This window comes from Dipteris shenzhenensis, chromosome 7 (genome assembly GCF_047967505.1).
Source record: "Dipteris shenzhenensis isolate YYH24624 ecotype China chromosome 7, Dip_SZ_1.0, whole genome shotgun sequence".
NCBI classification, from domain to species: Eukaryota; Viridiplantae; Streptophyta; class Polypodiopsida; order Gleicheniales; family Dipteridaceae; genus Dipteris; species Dipteris shenzhenensis.
Genome location: NC_141602.1, coordinates 52,762,092 through 52,786,956, shown reverse-complemented (window position 1 = coordinate 52,786,956; position 24,865 = coordinate 52,762,092). Strand labels below are relative to the sequence as shown.

General features: G+C 42.6%; 1 protein-coding gene across 4 annotated transcripts in view; it reads right to left on the bottom strand.

The window, feature by feature from the left end:
* Positions 1-13,655: 13,655 nt before the first annotated feature.
* ISA3 (isoamylase 3) overlaps positions 13,656-24,865 on the bottom strand; it is a 241,525-nt gene continuing 230,315 nt past the window's right edge. For 2 of the 4 annotated variants that reach the window (XM_087376756.1, XM_087376757.1), the window contains exons 23-24: positions 23,546-23,660; positions 14,207-14,477 (exon numbers count right to left, since the gene is read on the bottom strand). In XM_087376756.1, the coding sequence (XP_087232882.1) occupies positions 14,364-14,477; positions 23,546-23,660 (229 nt within the window). In that variant the 3' untranslated portion in view covers positions 14,207-14,363. Of the gene's footprint in view, positions 13,728-14,206; positions 14,478-23,545; positions 23,661-24,865 lie in introns of those variants that run through there. The other 2 variants (XR_015541293.1, XR_015541294.1) reach the window with 2 other exon arrangements.

The window sequence follows — 24,865 nt, the reverse complement described above, 5'->3', positions numbered from 1 at the left end:
AGTTACTAGGCTCCCTGCCCATGAAAAATTAAAATAAGGTAATGGTCCCGAAATTTGTAAGTTGTAAACAATTAAGCTAAGAGGCTCTTTCCATGCTTGCAAGGTGTGATGCTAGTAGTGGGTGCTGGTAGGAACTCGTGGCCTTGCACACTGGTGTGATTCCCACACTAGTGTGTGAGGTGCTACTTTAGTGGCACCTCCAATTGTTTTCCACACAAAAAGAACTCCCATTGAGTAGGTTGCACTAGGAGTGAGTGGTCTAGTGAGAGTAGGGTGGGCAGATGGGCCTTTAACATGTGTCATGCAAGGATTAAGTGGACAGACCCCAAACACATGTCTACAATACTAGGTGTGCCCCTCGGAGCAACCACCCCTGCCAGTTGCTCAAGGAGTCGATGGATGCCTCAATGTGCTTAGAACTGCCATCAAGTACTTGCGCATGAGAACTGCACAGTGCTAGAAGAGTGCCAAGTACTAGTGCATAAGAACCGCACAATGTTGGAAGAGTGCATGCACTAGTGGTGCATGGAACAACTCCCTCTAATCTTCCCTTTCATCCTCTTTGCTCAGCCTAACACTTTCCTTCAACCTCTCCCTCTGACCTCTCCTTCTATTTTCTTCTACCTCTTCCAAATTCTCCCTTCCCCTCCTCTCTCTCTCTCTCTCTTATCCCCTCCCCTCCTCAACCCCCTTAATCCACATAGGAGCGATAGCAATCAGGTTGTGAAATTGCAATGGAAATGGAGCCAATGGCGATTAGGTTGTAAAATAGCGATTGGTGCAAGAATTACAATGCATCAATTGCTGGTAGGGAGAGATGGATGATGGCGACAACCTCTGCTCTCCCTACCCCTAGTAATAGCCTCTTTTAATAGTTGTTTGGGCATTCATATGAGCATAGATTCTTCACAAATTGTCCATTTTGATTATTTGATTTGATTCAAATTAGTTAGCTCAATGATTCATTTTTGTTTCATGTTGCTCCTGCATTGCTCAAACCCTAACAAAAACTCCCTCGTGACGTCCATTCTCCCTCCTGCTGGTGAAACGTCCTAGTGGTATCCCTCCCTCCCCCCTAGTGGCAGCCCTCTTTCTTGGCAAACACTAGCAAAACCTTCATAGCCAGCTGTTATACTCAAGATGCGAGTAGTAGCCATACAGTAGGGAAGAAGCCCGATGGATATAGGAGAGACAGATGGGCTGGCAAGGGGGAGGGAGGGAGGAGACTAATGACTAGTGTTAGGATAGCTTGTGGTTAGGTTAACATAACATTCTTGATCAATCCATTATTGTTGTTAATACCTTAACAAATCCATTTGATTAGAATTAATGTCAAATTCATCAAATTTCATCAAATTTGATTTGAATTAATGTCAAATTTCATCAAATTAGTTTTTTAAGGATGTGATTTTTATTTCTCTTCCTAAGAAAATGTTAGCTTGCCAATGAGACTTTTTAGCCCACTTTACATAAAAGCTCCTCCCAATCAATTTCAGACACTTCATCCCATCGTCCCAATCAATTTTGGACACTCATCCCTTCCATCAACCCTCTCTCTCTCTCTCTCTCTCTCTCTCTCTCTCTCTCTCTCTCTCTCTCTCTCTCTCACTCTCTCTCTCTCTCTCTCTCTCCCCCTCTCCCTCTCCCTCTCCCTCTCCCTCTCCCTCTCCCTCTCTCTCTCTCTCTCTCTCTCTCTCTCTCTCTCTCTCTCTCTCTCTCTCTCTCTCTCTCGCATGCTCTCTCTTTCCCCCTCACATCAACTATTGATCTACTCCATAAAAGTTTAACAAGGCAAAGATGTTGAGCATGTGCTCCCTTTTCTGGTGAAAGTTATAGATTTTAGAAGGTTAATCTCACCATCAGCTCATCCTCACCCTCATACCCTTCCAATTCCTTCTCCCTTGCTCCCTTCTTCTCTCTAAGTTGCCTCCCCTCTCCTCTCCTTGCATCCTCTCACCATCTCCTCCCTCCTCACCAATGTTCTCCTCTCTGCCTGCCAACCTCTCCCGCTCTTTTCCACTCTCCCTTTTGGTTCCCTTGCAGCAAAGGCACAAAGAAAGAGTCATTAAAAAGAATAGAAGTAGTAGTCCCCCCCTAAAGAGCCACCCCATGATGAACCCCAACCAAAGGGACCATCGCACTAAGAGGGGGAATGGAAGGCGAGAATCTTCGGGGAAGGTGGACTAAGAGGGAATGGAAGGTGAAATCTTCGAGGAAGGTGGTATTTTTCTGTTGAGAAATTGTTGAGGAGGGTGATGCTTATCCCCTGCTATTTGCCCTACTTCTTCATTTGAAGTGATGAATGTATGCTAAGGAGTCTTAACTCAAGTTAAGAGGGCCTTAATAGGCATGGAAATGGTGGTTGCCCCCCCAAGAGGAAAATATAGCATCTGGATTGGAGACTCCATTCCATTTCTTGATTCTTTGAGCATCTTTCAATTGCTCACATTATTGATTGTTTCACAGTTCAGAAGAAATAGATGACCTGCATCTGCAAGATATCTCACCTGCTTTCATTGTTCCTTCATCACACTCAAAGATGCCCCACATTCAAGCCATCTTTATGAGACTATCATCCGATTTCTGTACACAAAAATAGTCTGACAAATTTAGGAATCCAAGTACCAAATCCTTTCCTATAGATATGATGGTTAGTGGCAACAAATTTCAAATAATGGGCCTTTCCATAGGTCTTGTAGTGTCAGCATCATCAAAGGAACTCATTCCGATTTCTATCTCTTACAAAAGGAGAACCAACAACCTATTGAGTAGCAAGTTCTAACAACAACTGATTGGCCAACCAAACTTGTAAATTTTTAAGAGCAAATATTTTCAGAGTATCTTTCATTGATCCCCTAAAATCAATGAATGAAGGCTCTTATGGGATACGTGAGGGGGGATTTATCTTCTTTTTATTCTTTTGATTGTCATGGTATTGAAGTGTAGGCAGGTCTTCTCCTAGGATGATGGAGGCGAAGCACACCTAAGATGGCTAGAAGCACATGTGTTGCAATGTTCAATTTGACTTTGAGGTGTTCAATAAGCATTTCTTTCAATTGAATTAGTGGGTGAGAGGACTTTGTGGAATGAAATTATCCATGAAGAATGATAGGAAGATTTGACAAAATATGAAGAGGGGAGATGAGAAGAATGGAGATGAGGAGAGAGGGCACAGCCAGGGAGCACACCACAAATGACTAACTGTACACTAGACTTAGTTAAAAATGTAGAATATATACAAACCCATTTAGGGTTAGGGTTAGGGCATCCAACACTTTCCTTTATAGCACTCTATATGTGTTAGTGCTATGCACATGCAATCACATGATGTTGAGCGTGGTCTCTCAACACCTTCCCTCAAGATCAACATCATGAAGTAGGCCTTCCATCAAGATGTTGATTTTGGGGAATCGAAGAAGGGCTGAGCATTACATTCCATCACACCCCTTTAATGGGAATGTCCTTCCTCTCTGTCGTCAAACTAAGAGCTTGTCGGTGTTTCTCGAAAAGCTCTTTACCACGAGTTGTTTGGTAAAGATGTATGCAACATTCTCTTTGCTACTATCACAACGCTGTAGTGTGATGTCACCAAGTAATACTATTTCTCTGATGAAGTGCTCTTTGACATCAATGTGCTTTATCTTGGAGTGATATACTGGATTCTTGGCCAATGCTTGAGCCGATTGATTATCACAGTATATTGTTGTTGGCTTTGATTACATCAAAATAATTTGTTTCTGATAAAAGTCTTCTCAGCCATATAGCCTCACACTCACCTATAGTGAGTGCCCTATATTGTGCTTCAATCAAATATAAAGAAATAGTTGGTTGTTTGTTTGACAACCATGATATAGCACCTTGACCAAGGAAAAATGCATATCCCTATGTCGATCTCCTGGTCTCATGATCTTCGGCATAGTCACTGTCAAAGTATCCATGCAACCTTGGATGACTTCCTCTGTATTCTATCCCAAACTATCTTGAACCTTTGATGTATCTCAAGACTCTTTTGGTTGCATTCCAATGAGACTGTTTTGGATTTTTCATAAACTGTGCAAGTGAACTTACTGCATAATAACTATCTGGCATGTGATAGTCAGATATATAAGAGATCCAATGAGCTACCTGTAGTACTTGTCATTGACTGTAGGATTTTTTGAATCTTTAGTAAGTTTCAAACTCTGTTCCATGGGAGTGGCTGCAATCTTGCAATCTGCCATATGAAACTTCTTGAGGAGACTGTCAACTTATTTGAGCTGACTCATAAAGGTGTTGTTTGAATCTCTCCAGAACTCAATTCCAAGACAATAGTGCATAAGTCAAGATCTTTCATGTCAAACTCTACAGATAAGTCTTGTTTTAATTTCTTGATGAAGCTATCCTTGCTTCTGGTCACAATCAGATCATCTACATACAAAAGTGCCATAGTAATGTCTTCCCCTTGAACTTTGTAGTAGAGAGTATGATCTGCATTGGATTTCATGTATCCCAAATCAGCAAAATACTTTTTGATTCTGTTGTGCCAACTTCTAGGTTCTTGCTTTAAGCCATAGAGACTCTTCTTGAGATGGCAAACCTGATTCTCCTTTCCTGGTTCAACATTACCTGTTGGTTGTTGCATGTAGACTTCCTCTTCTAGATAACCATTGAGAAAAGCATTCTTGACATCAAGCTGGTACACATTCCATCTATCGAGTGTCGCTAGTGATATCAAGAATTGTATGGAATCCATCTTTGCTACTGGAGCATAAGTATCATCATAGTCTTGACCGTACTGTTGTGCAAATCCTTTTGCACCTAGTCTGGCTTTGTATATTTGAATGCTTCCATTTGGATTGTACTTCACTTTGTATACCCATTTGTTTGCTATGGCCTTCTTTCCTGGTGGAAGGTCGTATAATTCCCAAGTGTTATTTGGGGGGCACGAGAGGCCCTTAAGCGACCGACGAGGTGGTGTGTAGGAGGCAACGAAGCAGGCGAGGCGGGGCGGCCCTAGCGAGGCGGGGTTGGCACTCCATCACTATCAGGCATTGCGTGCATCGGGCTGCCTTGCAACCTTAAGGCTAGCAAGGGCATAAGCCCTTAGGTAGTTAGGGTAGGGAGAGTAGGGTTGGCCGAGAGGGGGGGAGGGACACAGAGAGAGAGAGAGAGAGAGAGAGAGAGAGAGAGAGAGAGAGAGAGATTGTTCATGCTTTGCCATAGTCACTCATCATTGAGAAATTTGGCACTGCCTATCATAGCATGGCAAGAATCTTTATCATTTTGGTTGTCCTAATCAACAACAAGTTTTTAGAGTAGATCCTACATTGCTTGTAGGTTTGCTTGTAGGTAGTGAGTAACTTGCTAGCAATTAATTGAAATTTTGGAAGCCATGTTGCCTTGCTACTCCGTGGTTGTCATAGTAAATTCAATAAATGGTGGCCATGCCACCTTATAAGGTGCCTTGTCCTTAGTGTACAAAGCAATTTTGCACTTTTTTAGTGGAAAGGCAACACCTCCTCCACAAATTTAAGGTTCATATTGAACATTGTAATGCAATATGAACTTCGATTTACCACATCGGAGCCTCATGATAAATATTGTGGTGCATCACAGACAAGCCCTTATAGGTTTGTCCTTAATCATGGTTTGTATTTTTTATACGAATAATCGAATATCATGTGCAAATTATCATCAAGTTTATCATCTGCCCATATTACCCTTGGTTTTATGCCATCAAAGTCTTAATGCAACATGTGCATGGAAGTCCTTAAATGTGTTAACACAAGATCCCTCAAAAGGTAGGATCAACAATAGGTATCCTCCTCATGAACTACTTGAACTCGCTCTAGGCATTGTTTAGTTGATATTAGTGGTCTTTGAACAACAACTTAGCGATGTGGTAGGCTTCTATGAGAGAAAGGTTTGAAAGAAAAGATACAAGTTGAAGAGAGAGAGATACATGGAGGCTATGCAATTGGCCCAAGTAACGTGCTTGAGTTTTAAAAATCATGTTGTTATCCTAGCAACCCTAGTCTATAAATCCTTAATACATGGAGGAAGAAAGAGAGATGTGGGGGTATTTGTATTTGTAATTTGGGATAGGTGGTATGCAGATGATACAACATTTTGTGGAAATTGATAACTCTTATATTCACAATGTCAATAAATATATCAAGCTATGAGCACTACAAATTCTATTTTAGCTCATTGCATGAATTTTTATAAAAATACAATAAATGAATGAATAAACATATAAATAAATATGAATGAATGAATGGAAACTCTCACTAAGGGTTTCTAAGCCTCTACCAAAGAAAATCTAGTGCAAATAAAGGGTACACACACACACACACACAAAATTGTCCTCAATGGAACAATAGATGAGGTCGATGAAGCCATTTGAATACAATGATGTATGTAGTGATAATGATTTTAATGTGTTTCATGTGAGCATGAAAGACAAGATTGTTGCCAATGGCAATGCAACTTTGGCTATCACAAAGGAGAGAGGTTCTGTGCATGATAAAAGTCATGCAAAAGCTTCCTTAATCACATACATTCCATTGTGGCTGCATTTGTTGCTTTATACTCTGCTTCACTAGAGGAAAGAGAGACTCGGTCTTACTTCTTACTGAGCCAAGAGATACAGGAGAAGCAATAGCTAGAAGTGGATCTTTTATCATCAATGTCCCCTGACCATAAGAGTCTATGAAACCACTCAGAAAAATGTCACAAGCTGAAGCATAATGAAAACTATAAGAGAGAGTGCCATGCACATATTTGTGAACTCTTTTGGATGCATTCCAATGTGTGACAATAGGACAATGCATAACTGACTTAGCAACCCTATAGCATAGGCAATATCTGGCCTAGTGGAGCATAAATAAATGAAACTACCAACCAGCTGCTTGTAAAATGTGCCATCAAACTTTTTAGCCTCATCATACTTAGTAAGTTTGGGTCCTTTTTTCAATGGAGAAGCCATAAGTATGCTTTCTTCCATCTTAAATTTCTACAAGAGGCCTTTAGCATACTTTGTCTGTGACATGCATATTCCCTCTTGGATCTGCCAAAACTGAATGCCAAGACACTAGTGCAATAAACCCAAATATGTCATGTCAAATGTCTGACATAAAGCTAACTGCACTACTGCAATTTTCTTTGTATTACTCCCTGTGAGTAGTATGTCATGCACATAAAGAACTAGAATGAACAAATTTGTGTTTTCTTGTAGAACATAAAGATTAGGCTCTGTATGTGTGTTGACAAATCCTTAGGACAGTAGAAAATGATGTATCTTGTGATACCATGCACGGGGTGCTTGTTTGAGCCCATATAAATCTTTCCTAAGCTTGCACACCTTGTGCTCTTGTCCCTTTACCACAAATCCTTGGGGTTGCTGCACATAGACCTCTTCTTTGAGATCTCCATTCAAAAAGGCAGTTTAACATCCATCTGATAGACTGACCAACCATAATTTGCAGCAAGAGAGATGACACAATGAATGGCAGTCATTTTAGCTACTAGAGAAAAAGTCTCCGCACAGTCAATTCCCTCTTCTTGAGCATACCCCTTGGCAACAAGACAGGCCTTGTATTTTTCCCCAGTACCATCGAAGCGATACTTGACCTTATAGATCCATTTGGTGCCCACAATATTTTTACCAATGGGTGCATCAACCAAATCCCATGTGGCATTCTTTTCAATGAACCAAATTTTAGATTTCATGGCCTTTTACCATAAAGGTTCCCCTGTGCATCCTCAAACCTTTGAGGCTCAATTTCAACTTCCATAACCAAGGACATCAATGCAAAATTGACTTGTCCATGAGCTCCTTTTGTGCTTGCCATGGTTCTTCCCAAAGTAGGCTGATCCTTTGCATTTTGAATGGTCAAACTTTCCCATTTTGGAATGTATTTCTCAGCAGTGCCGCTGGCTCTACACTTGGAGTTGTATCCTAAGGTTGATTAACTCCACGACAGTGGTAATGTATCCAAACATTGGGCTATTTTCCCTCACTAGCTGGAAGCTCATCAGGAACATTTGAGGGAGAATCACCTCAACATTTGTCAAACTACTTGAAGTATGAGTGGAGGAAGGAGGAGTATCCTTTGGAGAACCCATATCATCATCCTCAAACTGACTTATATCCAAAAGAATATCATTATAAGGTTGTAAATGCACACTAGTAGGAGGCATGCATTCATTTTTAGCAAAAGCAACATCTCTACTGATTATTATCTTCCTGCTTGCTGGATCATAGAGCCTAAAGCCTTTACTTTCTACTATATCCAACAAAAATGCATTTGATGCTTTTGTCATCAAGATTTGATCTAAGCTGAGATGGAATCACAGCACAAGCAATTGAGCCAAACACTCTAAAATGATGAACCTTTGGCTTTGATCCATAAAACCTCTCAAAAGGTGTCATGTTGACCAATGCTTTTGTAGGGCATCTATTTTGTATGAATGTGGCTGTAGTAATGGCCTCTCCCCAAAATGCTTTTGACACAATTTTCTTGCATTTTAGCATGCATCTTGTCATTTCCATAAGTGTCCTATTCTTTCCCTTTGAAATAGGATTGTGTTGTGGTGTGTATGGCACGGTCTTATGATGCTTGCCCTTCAAAGGCATTTGATTTGTACTCTCCCCCATTATCTGAACAAAATGTTTGTATCCTGGGATTGGTTTGGTTCTCAGCCAAGGCTTTGAACTCTTTGAACCAATTAAACACTTCAGATTTAGCCTTCATGAGGAAGAGCCATGTGAATCTAGAATAATCATCAATGAAGGTAACAAAATACCTTGCCCCCCTATGGGTTGTCACATTCATGGGACACATACATCACTATGTATGATATGCAAGAACTCTAGTGGCTTTCACTAAACCTGAGCCATCCTTCTTGAAAGGAATATGGTGCAATTTGCCAAGAGCACACCCTTCACACCCTTCATTATCTAGCTGTTGTAATTTTGGCACTCCATGAACCGTTTCAATGCTGCTCTTAACACTTTATGGTGGGCTAATGACGATGATTAATTTTGTTGACTGTCTCGCTTGTTAGTGCTTTTTCTAGTAGCACAAAAGGCTTCCCATTGTAGCTTTTCCGGTCTCTAAAACATTTATGAGGCTGTTTGGTGATATTGAACAAAGTATAAAAAATAAACGCATATGTCCGATTCTCCACACGTAACATTGGTCAAAGGCAACTGTGCCGCAATCCTTTCCCAGACTTGTCCAGCGTAATTTTTGAGTGGTTGAGCCTTCTTTCTCATTAGTCTTTCAACCCTCTCTCATTTTGGGGGTGGATAGGAGTAGAACACACACTTTTTTTTTAATAGTGAAATCTTATATTTCTGTGTGGGAAACCTCAAAAAGAGGTAAAAACCCACCAAATAAGTACAAGAAAAAATTTTACAAGTAAAGCCTCAGAGCAAAAGTCATGAGGCAGCCAAGTAAAAAGTTACATATCAAGCTGGAGGAGGATCAAACATAGCATCCTCCAGCTTCAAATTATTGCTCTGAACTGATGCAGTGATGAAACCACACCATCAATAAAAACCAGCTGTTTTTTACCCTTATGATTCTTCTTGATATAGGCTGGTACCCGAAATTTTTGAATCACAGGGTCAAAAACCTGTTGTAACATCAGATGAAAATATTCCAGTAAAAAAGGCACTTCTGCATCTCGAATAGAAGAAGAATCTGGCACAAGCATCAGAGGCAAAGGAGCTAGATCAACATCTGTATCCTCCGACGAAAGAGCAGATTTTGATAAAGCAGGACTCGGCATTTCAGCTTCACTTCGAGGATCAACCTGAGAAAGAGCATGTGCAACATCCTGTATGATCCCCTCTACGCACGCGCACACACACACACATTTTTTTTTTTTGGGTGAAATCTTTGATTGATTATATTATAGGAGTAGCAACCTCAAAATAAGGTGCTACAATTACATCAACTAAAAATTTCAGTATATGCCAAAAAGACCTCATGATCTATGTAGCGGGTCTGCAAGCAATCAAAGAAAGATTGCTACAGAGAATGCCTGAAAAAGCCAAATAGAGAGAAAGTAGGATCACCAAAGACTTTGCAATTCCTATATGTCCAGGAATCGAAACAAAAGGCGAAAGCATAGAAGTAATTTGTCACCACAAAGGACGATAATGAGAGCGCAATGCATATGTAGTGGCTGCTAGAGAAAAGGAGAGCATAGTACCAGCATCATCTATAACATCAGCAACCGAGGTGATGCCTTTAAACGAGACAAAGTAGGAACGTCGAGGTTCCTGTAAAGCCAAGGGGGCTGAAAGAAATTTGACCAGTGAATGCTTTTAGCTCTCAAAGAATTCCCAAGCAAAGATTGCCGTCCATTCCATTTCAGATTAGAAAGAACATGCTTCCAGTTAAGAAGCAAGCGAGAGACAAAAGGGCAGCCACACAAAGTGCCATCAGTGCCGCCAAAAAAGAAATCCCAGTGATCGAGTTGCTAATGACGAAACACAGAAACACTGATATGAGTGACCAGAGTCCTAATCATAAGAGCCCAAGGCTAATATTGCAGCAACATTTTCCCTCTATATGCAAGAATATGCACATGAATATCTGTGATGTTCAATCCACCATGCATCTTGGGAGAATAAATGTGATGCATCAAAAGCAGCCAGAGACTTTTTCTGCCATGTTTGGATCGCCAAAAGATTTCCATAAAGACAGACATGAAAGATGTAAGATCTATCTTAGTGAACATGATCAATGGTAAGTAAAATTGAATATATGCCACAAGGATGGACTGCACTATTCAAAGACGAACGTGCAAAGGCCAGGGTGCCCCAGTTTCCAATACTCAAGCTTTTTCCGAAGCTTAGTCAAAACCCAATCAGTTTGTTGTCAGTGACTGAGTTCCCACCCCAAAGGGTAACCAAGATGACAAACAAACTGAGTGGGTAGAATGATATCTAGGGGCCACAATAGACTATGCCAGTTTTTGGAATGCAAAGGGAGCAGCTTAGATTTCTGAAAATTAACATGAAGACCAACTGCCAAACCATAAACAGAGAGGGCCTGCATCAAGGCACCAAGATCATGGGCCGTATTCTTCAAGGTAAAGAAAGAATCATCAGCGTAAGCTTGAGCAACCATGTTGCGATTAGCATCCAATTCCAAGCCATGAAGTGATCCTGTAGCCACAAGATGATCAATATATTGCAGCATAAGATGAGTAGCAATGGCATAGAGTAAAGCACTGAGAGGGCATCCCTGGCAGATCGAACAACAAAGAATCCACTCATCAGAGATATCCTCAGAAAGAATGCAAGCCGCATTGCTATCTACGTAAAGCCAGTAAATAACTTGCTGCATTTTTTGTCCAAACCCCAAAGCTTGCATAGTTTGCGAGATGAAATCCCATTGAACCCTTACCCTAGTGGAGTTGTTAATAAGGACACTTAATCAATAGGACTGGATTTCCTTATCGTGTTAATAGCTGCCGCGACTTCGTCTAGTACAAGTCACTAATATTAGTCGGGTAACAACTAGGGAGGTCCTAGAGGCGTTTATAGTTCTCGAGAGCTCAACGTCCAGTCTGTGGACACTTGAGTTACCCGCAGGTTTCTGCGGTAATTATACCTTGTATGGCATCAGTTCCGAATCCTCCTGCAATCTTTAAAAGAGGGGCGGGGGGGACATTTATGATGTTAGCCTTCTCACGTTGCAGCTGCCAGGAGGCACTTTCTTCAATTCTTTTCCATGCACTCGACAAATCTTGCGGAAAATCGCGTTTTTCTTGGCATAGCACTTAGTGCTCTTGACCACATCGTCTATAACGCTTCATAACGCTTCAGTAGGCAAATCCGAGCGGTATCTTCAATTATTATGGCCCTCTGCCATAGTGCAAAAACTAATCATTAAGCTTTTCCTTGTCTCCAAGCAATGCAAACCTCCATGTAGGGTAGATAAAAATTGAATATCGCTCAAGCCACCGGCGATTCATTGCGAATGTTCCCCTCTTCTAACACTGCAAATAGGACAGTATGGCTTTCCAAGCTGCTAATCTTTCCTTAACAGGGAGCTTGCAGGAAATCAACCTCGAAAGCAGAAATTTAGACTTGAACGAAGGAGTGGCATTTCAAACATTCACTGCCCGATGGAGCCATATAGACACGCCTGTTTTATCCAACGCATATGCAGCACCAATAGATGAGGAGGATCCTTCAATGAACACCTATGCACAAGCTTACCAGAGGGCAAAGCAAACCCTTAAAAATCATTAGTGACTTTTAAAGCACAGCTAGTTGGCCAATGCTTACTTATCCTTCTGAGTACAGCATACATCAGTCTGCTCTCTCTCTGGTTGATAGAAAAAAATGGCATGCAATGGCCCCTAAAGGAAGTCACCTATTTGCTCCTGGGATGCCAAATATCTCTGAAGACTGTTATGCCTTTCGTGACAATGCTGCTAATTAGCATGGGATGACTGAGCAGAAAGTGTTCCCTCCATCATAGCCGCAATTAGAGAGCCATAAGGACCTCTTTAATGAACCATCTCCATGAAAAGAATTAGAACCAATCCAATAGCAGCCCTTTACTTTCTTTTCCCATATCTGGACAACAGTTCAAAGGACTATTCTGACAAATCCAAGAACGTGATAGTAGCGCCCATGGTTGACTACTCCCAAGCTTAAGCAGCCACTTGGAGAAAAGACATTCACAATCCCAAGCCACCTGCACATTTAGAAGTCGTTGCCAGATCCCATGGAAGGCATGCCATCTATCTTTCCAAATAAAATCTCTTGCCAACTATCCGGAAGGGGAAATATCGACGACATAAACAAGAAGTCATAATATGCTTCGCAACTATTATTCTTCCTGCCAATGACAATTCTTATCCATCTATTTGTCAAATTTTTGTTTGATGCACTAACAATATTTCGCCTTAAGCCTGTCCAATGAGGTGCATCATTCCAATCTAGCCAAAGAATCAGATACAATTGCAAAATCATCAAACACCTTCAGATATCTCCTGATATTGACCTCTGTACCCAACAGCAACCTTCTGTTGTCATCAGCAAAAAACTAAGCACATAAAGGTGGACCATTGGGCATTGACAAACCTTTGATTAGACCTAAATTCTAACAGTGATCCAGTTAACATAAAAGAGGCTCAGTGACAATTGAAAAGAGCAGAGGGGCAATAGGACATCCTTGCCTAATGGATCTCTTGCCTACTGAGTCGGGAGGCAGCATTCTCTTTTTTGTATTTTCTTTTAACTTCGGTAATAAACACTCCTCTTTTTTTAAAATAAAACTTGCAAGGGAATATCCTCTTGATTAAACGTAATCAAGATAATTTGTTATGTGATTCATCCAAAAATTAGCAGGAGGAACCACATGCACCTCCTAAATTATGAATATGATGTGTAGCACAGATATGATAACAAATGAAACAATAACAATGCTCAAGTATGCATATACATTGAGAATAATCTTTAACTTCAAAACATAGTGAAGCAACCAAGATTCAATAATTGGCGATGAGCTATAAAGTGTGCATAAAACATCGAATTTAATTTAAATTTAGGGCACCAAAGGACAAGGATCAAAGATGCCATCAGACTTCTCAATCCAAACTTGTGGTTCAAGGCAGTACCAAATTTGTAATATTGAAGTCCCCAATATATTGTTCGAGTCGACTATCAGTGTAATTTTTAAAAATTGTAGCTAATGACATTACAATGGTGTTACCTTTTAGCAATGAAATGGTGGTTTTGTTTAGCGGTTCTACCATTGTAATTCACACCATATAATTTGATGCCTTTATTGGATTTATACACTTTTTTCATAGGCCCTCTATGCAACCCATTGCGATCTTCTCCAATGCATACTTGATGTGTATAATCATGGCCTTGCTAAAAGAACTATGCTTAAGTGTCACATTTTTTAAAATATATTCATTCATAATAATCTTTAAATTTCAAAACATAGTGAAGCAAAAAAGATTCAATACCTGGCAATGAGCTATAAAGTGTGCACAAAACATCAAATTTGCTAATGTTTCAATTCAAATTTAGAGCACCTTTTGTGACCAAAGGATAAGAATCAAAGATGCCATGAGACTCCTCAATGCAAACTCATGGTTCAAAACAAATACCAAATTTGATCATATTGAAGTCTTCAATACATTGTTCGACTAGACGGTCAATGTAATTTTTAAATATTGTTGTTACATTTTAGCAATGAAATGGTGGTTCCTTTAGCAGCTCTAGCATTGTAAATCACACCATAAAGGGTGATGCCTTTATTGGTTTTACAAATTTTCCATAGGCGAGGCCTCTATGCGACCCATTGCGATCTTCTCCAATGCATACTTGATGTGAATAATCATGGCCTTGCTAAAAGAACAATACTAGAAAATGGAGCAACATTGTAAGCTTTTTCAAGTATTTTAACCCCATCATCCACAAAGTCATTTGGAGATGGAATGTTTGTGTCCACCTGAAAACCAACAAAGATGATGCGTGAGAGAGGTTTTGTCAACGATGATGGAGCAACATTGTAACCTTTTTCAAGTATTTAAACCCCATCATCCACAAAGTCATTTGGAGATGCAATTTTTGTGTCCACCTGAGACAACGATGATGCATGAGAGAGGTTTTGCTTCATGGTTTTGTCAAAAACCATGAAGCAAAACGAGCTATAGGGGCTAGTAAGCAGATGAAGCAGTGCACCCTTCCAAACAACCCAAACAGCATAACCAATCCCCCCCCCCTTCTTTCCCCTTTTCTTCCTCCTTCCCCCTCTTTCCCTTTCGATATATGTGCACATAAATGCGAGCTCGGGGTGTTGGGGGGGGAGACTTTAGACCTATGAGACTGAAAGTATCAGGGAAAGGTGCATAAAGATCCATCATCAACCTATTTGGAAATGTAAAATAGGGGAAAGTAATAAACAGAATTAGTCGAGTTTGGTGAAATGAATGCTCGAGTCTGTGTGGAATGCAAATAGGAGAGCCCAAGTACTCTCTATCAATATGTGCAAAGAAAAACAAGAAACTAATTACAAACTAAAGCTGTGATGTGGCATGAGCTACACACTGCTGATCTTGCTGGCCAAGTGTGACATCACTTGCTAGAATATAGATATAGCTAACTTGTCTTCCTTTAGATGCATCTCCTGTGTATATCACAAATCAGAGGATGCAATTCTGGTGGGGGAGTTATTGCCTTCTCTGCGTGTGCGGTAGGATTTATCGCCGGCAGCCTGAGGGGATATTGATGGCTAGCATTTAGCAACCACTAGCCTCTCGGAGACTTACATACGCCTCCCCCTATCAGATATACTGAGAAGGGAGGTATCAGCAACATAACTGAGGGATGTTTAGTACCTTGGTATGTTTGAGTGGAACCCATTAAGAGCTTGTTTCTGGAGACAGCTGGGACAGTGGACCAACATGTTGACTGTACCACGGTGCCTTGAAGTTTTCGACGGGTTCATGACAAATTTTGGCAGTACCATTGAAGGGTGGTGGTGTTGTCTGTACCTATTCTGGGTTGGTCCTAATTTTTTGTTAAGTGATTCCGAGCTGGACCTGGAGACGCAAGCTATGCAGGAGTCTGGCCCAAATTTCACCAACAGTCTCAATCTGTTCCTAAGAGTTTCTGTAAGGAAGCACATGGAGTGGATAAATGATTGGCTCAATGTGGGCCACCGTGTGTCACTGAAGGGGGGGGGGGGGGTGCGATAGACGGGTCACTGCCCCCCACCTGTCAATTGTGAGCCCCCATATGAGGAGAACAAGGGGTGAAGGGGTAAGGCCACTTGTTGAGGATGGGGGCAATGTGTAGCACATATGCCATGTGGAAATTTGGTACCGCAGAGGGAAGGCTTATAAAGTTGCTAACGTGTTATCATGCATTACACATAGTATGAGTTTCATAGTATTAGATAGTGCTCTATTGATCTCCGAGATTAGAACTAAAAAACGGATGAGTATGTCCAAAGCCTTTGGCCTAAGGCTACTAAGATTAAATTTGGAGTCATTGATGACCTAGCATCTAGAGGAGGCCATATGTATGCAAGGTATACCATAGATGATGGTTTGCTTAAGAGAAATGGAAACCACGGTGCTGGTTGCATGGCATGGACTTCCTTTATAAGAGGCTACCTGGGAGTCCCTTTTCCAGATATGGAGAGCATTTTATCATCGAGGATGTTGATGCCTAAAGAGGGGATCAAATGCTACGTTTTAGTTGGGATGTGATATGACCTTGGAAGGGTTGGTGGACACTATGTCACATGCGGGGACTAATATGAATGTGCATTTACTAATATGAATGTGAGTCCGAATACAACGATGAGCCTCTTTAGATGCTCCTGTGGAGAGGCTACTGAGGACTAAATGCTGATGTAGAGGCTATATGGAATGCTGATGTAGATGTGTAACCTATGCTGGAGCAGATCTGTCTGGAAGGCCTTCTATAGCTGAACCAATGTAACATGCGGGGACTCGCTGTCTGGAAATTATATGATATGTAAAGGAGAACTGAAGCATGAGAGACACCAGAGATTTTCCTAACTATAGTATACTACTTTATTTATAATGCTGGCATAAATGCCCTAACTGCGACCGCAGGAGATGGAGCTATGCTGCTGAAACAGGACGGTCCAACCTCAACCATATGCTGGCCAAACCCGGCTGAAGTGCTGCAGACAACCTTCTGCTTGGATCGCGCTTTGGTACGGCTGATGGACAGCTTCTGTACGGCGTGCTTGGGGGCTGGCTCAGGGCTGCACAAGGGCTGGAACTGCTGCTGGAGGCTAGGGACTGAATGCCAAATGGAGGGCAAAATAGCCCCTTATATAGGGCTGGAAAACAGGACGACCTGGCAGACGGTTTTGACCAACTTGTCCATTTTTTTAATGACCTGATGGTCGGTTGATGAACCTACTTGGTTGGTGACCGACCTGTTTGGTCAGGCCAGCTGACCCGACTTGGTCAGCCTTGAGGACTGACCCTAGGTGCCAGTCAATGGGCTCCTGGATGTGCCAAAAACTCTGCAAATATGCTACATTGGGATGCTCCGAGATGGCGATTGTGCAGCCAATTGTCAATGCCACCTGTGCCTGGCACTGGTGCATGTGACATTCCCCTGTTGCTATGTGGATACCTCACAATGCTTTGCCCTGGCAACCCGAATTGTTGTGCCGTGGCCTGTGACTTTGGGAAATAAGAATGGACCCATGTAGCTCGTGCCTGACTCGTCCCGGACTAGGGCTCACAAAGGGGTCATGGCATATGACAAAACATCTTCAGTCACAATGCACCCTAGTGCAGGGGTGCATGTGACATTCCCTCTTGCTTAAATTCTGGATGATGGTAGCTACTGAGGGGCTGAGTGAATCTACCGAGTGAATGTGATCATGATGACCACCAACTGCTACTCGAAAAATGAATGCTTTTCTATAATAACATGGCGGCTCAATAAAAACTCACGAATACTGGTATTGCTGCTAAGACTGGGAGCGGAACTCTTGTGGCCAATCATCCCACCACACTACTATTGTGAATACCTAATCAACCGGTGGTCTGGCACTCTAATAGGCTCCTGGAAATATGAATTGCATGTTGTCCTCGTGAAATGCTAGGGACGAACCGGGCTGCTGCAGAGGGCATGAAACTGGCTACGAACTATTGGCATGCGTCGTGGTCCCGTGGACTGGTAGACCCACAGAATGTTTGAACTGCTGCAGAATAGTCCACTTAACTGTGCTCTGAGATAGAGGACTCCTGAGTAGGTAAAGAAACCGCATGTGGATGAAGATTGTTTGTGGGTACTACGGAAGGATAGTTCACTACATTGTGCTCTAGGGAGGAAGACCCATGAGCGGATGATGGTCTCACACTGGTAGCTGCTGTTGGGGAGAGGAATTGTGAGCAAGCATGAGAAACTGTTGATGCTATAAAAGCATCTGCTCAGGGTCTCGCCCGTGCTACACCTCTAATGCTGGCAAGTTGGCACCACGTCTGGCGTGATGCAAGGCCGCCTCAAGGCGTTCATGTTCCAGCAGAACCTAGAAATGGTCCAATATCTCCCTTTTTCTCGGAGGTTGCTACCGGATTGAGATGGCACTATCAGCCCCAATCCTTTCTTTTTGGCTCTTGAGCTTTTCATGCATTGCATGGTGTATCCCATATTCCCGTATGGAGCTTGCTCTAACGGTTTTCTTTAATACTTAATGGAAGTCTCTTTTTTGGAAAAAAAAAAAGAAATGGTCCAATATCGTTGCATCCTCCTTTGTCTTCTTTTCTTGCTCGTGCAAGAGATGGAGCTTCTGAGAAAGGAGAGGATTCTGCTCAAGGAGACGATCCTGGTTCTGAATGCTTGCATGAGAGTTGCTATGCTGGATGGGTCCATGATGGATGACAAGTAGAGCCATCAACTGCTGTGACAATGACTGGCAAAGATTCTAACTTTGCCGCAAGGTGTAAACGCACATGGCTGAAGATGGCAGCCGGCCCAACACTGTGCGATGGAAGGAGGGAGAGGCTAATGGAGGATGGTATCACCACTAGTCTGGGGTAGTGACAAAATATTAAAATATATATATCCCAAACATGCTCTCTCCTCACTGGCTGAGTCCTCATTACTGAGCTTTGTTACCAGTACTAGGGAGAAAATATGAAAATACATAATATTCCAAACATGTTCCCTCTTCTCTTTGCTAAGTCCTAATTATTGAGATTTTCTGCCAAGACTCCCTCCAAACTTCTTCAATTCAGAAGAAACCATGCTGCTTTGATACCGGACTTGCTACTGGAATTGAGGGCCTAACTGCCTCGGAATGGATTCTAGAATGCATGTCCAACAATGGAGGGCTAAGGCCCTTAAATAAGCTTTTAGGGCTACTGGTTGATCGTGGTTAGATGATCAACACTGACCATTGACCAGGTCAATCAAAAGTCAATGTTGTAAAAAAAAGTCAACGCATTGACTTTTTGACCGAAAAGTGAACTCTGCATGTTTTGACCTGAGTTGTCTACTGCTGGCCAAAATTATGCGAATCTACTGCTAGTTGATGGAAAATGCTGCTTTTCCCCGCCTGCCCCTTGCTGCCCTCTCTTAGCCCCTCTCTGCCTCCCTTCCCTGCCCCTCTTTCCTCCCTCCCCTTAGCCCCCTCCCTGCCTCCCCTCTCCCGCCTCCCTCAGCCCCCTCCCCGCCTCCCTTACGCCCGCTTCCCTCAGCCCCTACCCCTGCCCCTACCCTCGCCTCCCTCAACCCCCCTCTCCTCTCACCCCTCCTCGCCGCCTCCCTTAGCCCCTCTCCCTGCCTGCCTTATCCCAGTCCCTCTAGCTGCCCCCACCCCCCCACCCCCCCGCCTACTCGTCCATCACTTCCTCCTCCCTCCCCTACCCTTTCCTCTCCTCCTCCGAGCTTCTTCCCTATCCTAGCCTATCTACTCCTACTTTCTCTACTCTTACCCCCTATCCTAGCCTCTCCCCCCCTCCACCTCTCTACTTCTTTCCCAAGTCCTAGCCTCTCTCCCCTCAGCCTTCACCCTCTCCTCCCCTTTCTCTCTTCTAGTACCATTTGTAGTGGGATGAAGTGTTCCAGTAGGCCTTCCCACCTCGATTGACGATGGCTCAGCCTTCCTCGCCCGCTTCCATTGGCCGCGAAAACCATCACATTCTCAAAAGACGAGTTGCAGCAGCTCAGAAAAAATACAAAGCAGGAGAGCTCGACATCACTCTTTGCTCGCATCCATGGGTCCCACCCTTCCAGGTTACAGACCAAGGACTGCAGGACAGGGACTGGATGCTCGCCGCTTTACCTGGAGACCTCGTAGGGCACCTCACAGATGTTCGTCTGCTTGGTCGAGGTTTCATTCAGGTTGTTTTTCATTCCCTGGATGCAGCAAGTTCAGTGCTTCAGGTCAGTCCTTTAGCATTGAGCACCAGGAGGATTTTCTTTATGCCCTTCTCGTTGGGTTTTGACCCTATGGAGGAGAATGGCCGGACGATTTCACTCTTCCTCAGATTCCCCGGTCTCCCTCAGGTGTACCATTGACTCTTATCTTCCATTGGAGCCGCTTTCGGGATGGTCACCGAAACCGCCCCCTCCCTGGGATGCCTTCTTTGGTAGCAAAGGCAGTCAGGTCGGACGGGGTACCACGTGCTAGGGTCGTCGTCTCTGACCCTAACATCACGGATGACCACATCATGCTCCTATATCCAGATGGCTCATTCTTTAGGCAGAGAGTCGCGATTGCTGGGAGACATGATCAGTGTAGGATTTGCATGACCCCTGGGCACTTTGATAGAGACTGCCCAAGGAAGAGAAGAAAGAAAAGGCCCAAAAGGTCTACAGGTATAGCACCTCACAGCACCACCTTGGTTGGACCTTCTTCACGATCCACTGCACATCCTACCACTTTTGGTGCTACTGGACCTTCCACCTCTCGTCTAGGACCAACAGCTACAGCCTCTCATCCTGGACCTTCTATATAGTGCAGCGAGGACCATTGGCACGTCCTGTTCCAGTCGTCCCCCGTTGGGTGCCAGTCAGAGTTGCTGAGCTAGTTGCACATCAGGAAGCTATTGATGGCACCACGGACCCTTCCTTACCGGCAAGAGATATTCCTATCCTAGTTCCTAGTGCTGATGAGGTTGCTTCAGTCCCCTCAGATGTTCATGTGAAGGAGCTTCCATCTATGAAGCAATTTGTTGCCGAAACCCGTGTCATACTCCATGCTAATGCTACTTATATGGCCAAGCTTCATCAACGCTAGGCTGAGCTATATCAGCGACCCCCTTTCTCTTTTGCTTCTCTTTCTTCACCTCTTGACAGAGGCAAGGGGATTATTGCTTCTACTCCACCTTCTGCAAGGATCCTCCGCACACCTACGCTAGATGCATCACTCAGAAATTCTTTTACAGTTTTGGCAGACATGGCAAAGTTTTAGTTCGAGGAGGAGTTTGTACCCTCTACCTTTGGGGACTAGGTTGTTCAGATCACCTTGGATAGAGATTCCACTTTTGCAAGTGTGGGAGTGCTTTCCCTAGTTGACTTCCCTCCTCTTGATAGGAGGAATTTTTCCTACCAGGTTGGGTAAGGTTTTTCATCTGGCCTCTTCCTCTTGCCAATGAGGATTTTCAGTTGGAACGTTCAGGACCTCTGAGGTGTACCTCATCGCTGCCGTAGGCAACTGATCCATCATCCAGGTGTTAGTGGGGGCCCATTGATATTCTTATGATTCATGAACACAAACTAGATGTCAGGGATTGTGCCAAGTTGGGTAAGCTTCTCTTAGACCATACTTTTTGGTCACCCGCCTTGGGCACCAGGGGAGGTACTTGCATTTATGTTTCTTCTTCAATGCTCCCCTTGGTGGTTGGACATGGAATCATAGTTCCCTCTAGAGCTCAGTGGATCATTCTTTTGATTGGTGGGCGTAAGGTTCATTTCTTAAACCTCTATGCCCCCAATTCAAGAGGGGGCCGCGTCCTTTTATGGAAGGACCTGCTTTCTTGGTCTTGCATTGCAGAGTCTTGTATCAGTGGGTACCAATCACAGAGTCCACTTGGTTGGGAGCTTTCATGGGGACGGGTATTTCTTTACGAGTTATTGCCTTGCGGGATGCACATGAGGAGACCCTTGTCTTTAATGTTCAATTGGGAGGTTCAATTGGGAGGCAGACTTCTCAAATCTTCAGATGATATTCTTTTGAAGGTTGCTTTCCAGCCTGTTAGGATTGCATGTTACATGGAGTGGGGCACGGACTCATAGTGATATCATGATCCTAACCTTGTTCTCCTGGCACTTGGATCTTGGAGACTCTGGTTATATGGTGGTTCCCCCATTAGGTTCTTGCAATGGGACCCAAGGAAGTGGGAATGGATTGATGAAGGGCACCGAGAGAAGAGCATTCCCTTCTTTCGTTACATAGTCAGAAATGTTAGGAGATTTCAGCTTAGTGGTAGAGGTTGGAGACCCTCTAGAGCTCCTCATTGGGATCGTTTTCAAATTTCTATAGAGGTACAGAAAAACATTTGGAGGCAGCTCTGTAAATCCCTAAGAAATAGAAAGATCACTCTCTTATTTTGGCTTTCTATTCGTGAAGGGATTGCGGTGAACCTGAGGAGATCCAGGTTCGGGGCCGACCCTACTTGTCCTCAATGCCACGCAATAGTTGAGTCATGGACTGATACTATACACACACTGATGGTCATCTAGGCGAGCATGTAGGGATGCTCTAGAGCAGCTACAGCCAAGAGAGAGACTTTTTTTAGAGTTTGGAGAGGATCTCCATTCTTCTCTTAGTCTTCTTCAGGGTTAAGGTGGCATTTTCAGCCTCCACCTTGGATTTTTGTTAGCTCTTTTTGAGCTAGTTTTTTCTCATGCATGGCATGATGTACTCCCGCATTAGAGCTTGCTCTTGCGGCTTTCATTCGTACTTAATGAAGTATTCTTTTTGAAAAAAAAGGGAAAATAAAATGACGGCAGTTATGCAGCCAGCTGCCACTGCCACCCAGGCTTGACCTTGGTGCATATGACACACAAAGTCCTTAGAGAGACCAAAAAATGTATATATGTGTAAAAGTGTGTTTTTATAGAATGTTTGTTATCCATAAGTTTGGTCAAGGGATTAATAGTCAAGGTCTTCAATGTGGGTTGAGACGACTAGGTGATTAAATAGACCAGTGCGCATATTCATGCTAGAACATATCAAAAGTCATGTGCTTAACGGTTATAAATGACTAGTGGACTTTAATGTGAATTTTTAGACAGCATGAAAAGTTAAGTGCATATATTTATAATAAGTGGTAAGTGAACCATTTGTTTTGGAAATAGAACCAGGATTTTTGGGTATGACATGATCTCTATCTATGTAGAAACCATCGTGCATGTTTTAGAGGAGAGTTTTGCAATGAGATGTGATCACACCGGGCAAGCTGGGAGGTGAATAAGTCTCAAATACCGGTGAGTTTTGCAAGACAGGAAACTTGTTGGTGACCTCTTCTTCAGGTAGAGGTAGCAGGAGCGATACTTGATCATCGTAACAATAGTTCTAAGTGTGTGATTTATGTTGGATTAGACAAAGGTGCTTTTGTATCAACTTTGTCTCTGCACCTAAGGTTGGTTCTTAATTTCACTGCCCCCACAATTTTCACGCATGTAAGAACATTTTTCCCTCACCCATACCAAATTATTGTTGCCTTTGATTAGTCTGAATGCCTAGATATCAAAGAAAATACTTCCTGAGATTTGACATAAGATTTCAATGCAAACTAAGTAAAATGATGCTCTCAACAAGGGACTCCTATTCCCTACCCATCCCCCTTTGGTTTGCAAATTAAACTAATGTCTTACAGCTCTTAGCGAGACAGAGGTGTACTGCAAGTTATAGATACCCTTCCTACTGCAATGCTAAGGGTGTGTGCACTTCCTTCTGGGTAGTTCATGATGGCTATAATCGTAGTTGAGACTCTTGTTGTGAAAACTAACATGGTGGGTGTGGGGCAAGGGGAATATACATAGGTCTTGCAGGGCAATGGGGCATCTTACCACTCGGTACCATGACTTTCCCATTGGTGGTGGCGGTAGAAGAGCCTTTACAAAAAACATGTGCACATTAAAAGCTGCATAGATGTCGCCTCCTCCCGCATGTCCTTCGTGAAACCTGTCGTTTCAAACATCACGTGCAAAAACCAACCACATAACAAACTACCTTGGTTGAAAATAGTTTCCCTTACAAAATGCCAAGGCCATTCAGATCTACAGGAAAAAATCAGTACGTATAGATTCTAGAATGAGTATTCTAATATGCAGACAATTTGGTCAAAATAGTTTGACACTTCACTGTCCTTATACCTCAGATGGTGCAACAAATGTGAAAAGCTTACTTGTTATAAAGAAAGCTACAAAAAAGAGGGGATTTCCGATTTTTTCTGACACATATTTACTTTTCTTTTTGACTAATGTATATCATGTTTGGAGCTTTAGACTAAAGGAAAAAATCAGTACGTATAGAAAGAGTATTCTAATATGCACACAATTTGGTCAAAATTGTTTGATGCTTCACTGTCCCTATACCTCAGATGGTGCAACAAATGTGAAAAGTTTGCTTTGTAATAAAAAAAGCTACAAAAGAGAGGGATTTTTTCTGACACAGATTTACTTTCTTTTTTACTAATGTATATCATGTTCAGACTTTAGAAAGTGTCCACATATTTGCAAAGTGCTTTTTAAAGAAAAAAAGGCAGTGAAGAAACTTCCTCTGCGTTTAGATGATGGATGATTTTGAGTCAAACTGCAGCATCCATCAGCTTAAAACGTTCACAAAAGAAACCTCCTCTATGGATGATTTTGATCCAAACTGCAATGGCCTTCATCTTAAGACTTAGGCGCATGATCTAGGAGCATGCGTAGCTCATCATATGAAGAAAATATGAAAAATGGAACATGACAACCCACCTCACTGCACACTTTGTTTTCTTTTGGTGAAATCCATGTAACTTTATATCACAAAGAGCAGTACCCAGAAACACCTCATTGCACACACTTTTTTGGGTGAAATCCATTCATCATTATATTACAAAAAAAGGTCCCAAGAAAAGGGACAGCCAATTACAAGCATTAGAAGATATCATTACATAACAAAAATGCAGGATAATCTAGATTCCGTGCATGTAGACAATCATAAAATGATTGCCTTAAGGATGTCCCGAAGAACTGATATTTAGCCAGGAAGGGATCACCAAAGACCACCTAAGTGCACACACAGACACACTCTTTTTTTTTCTTTTGGTAAAAAGATTTTTCTTTTATATTGCGGAGTCACAATCCCAAAGTAGGAGGAGCACAAGTACATCAAGAGAAGATGTC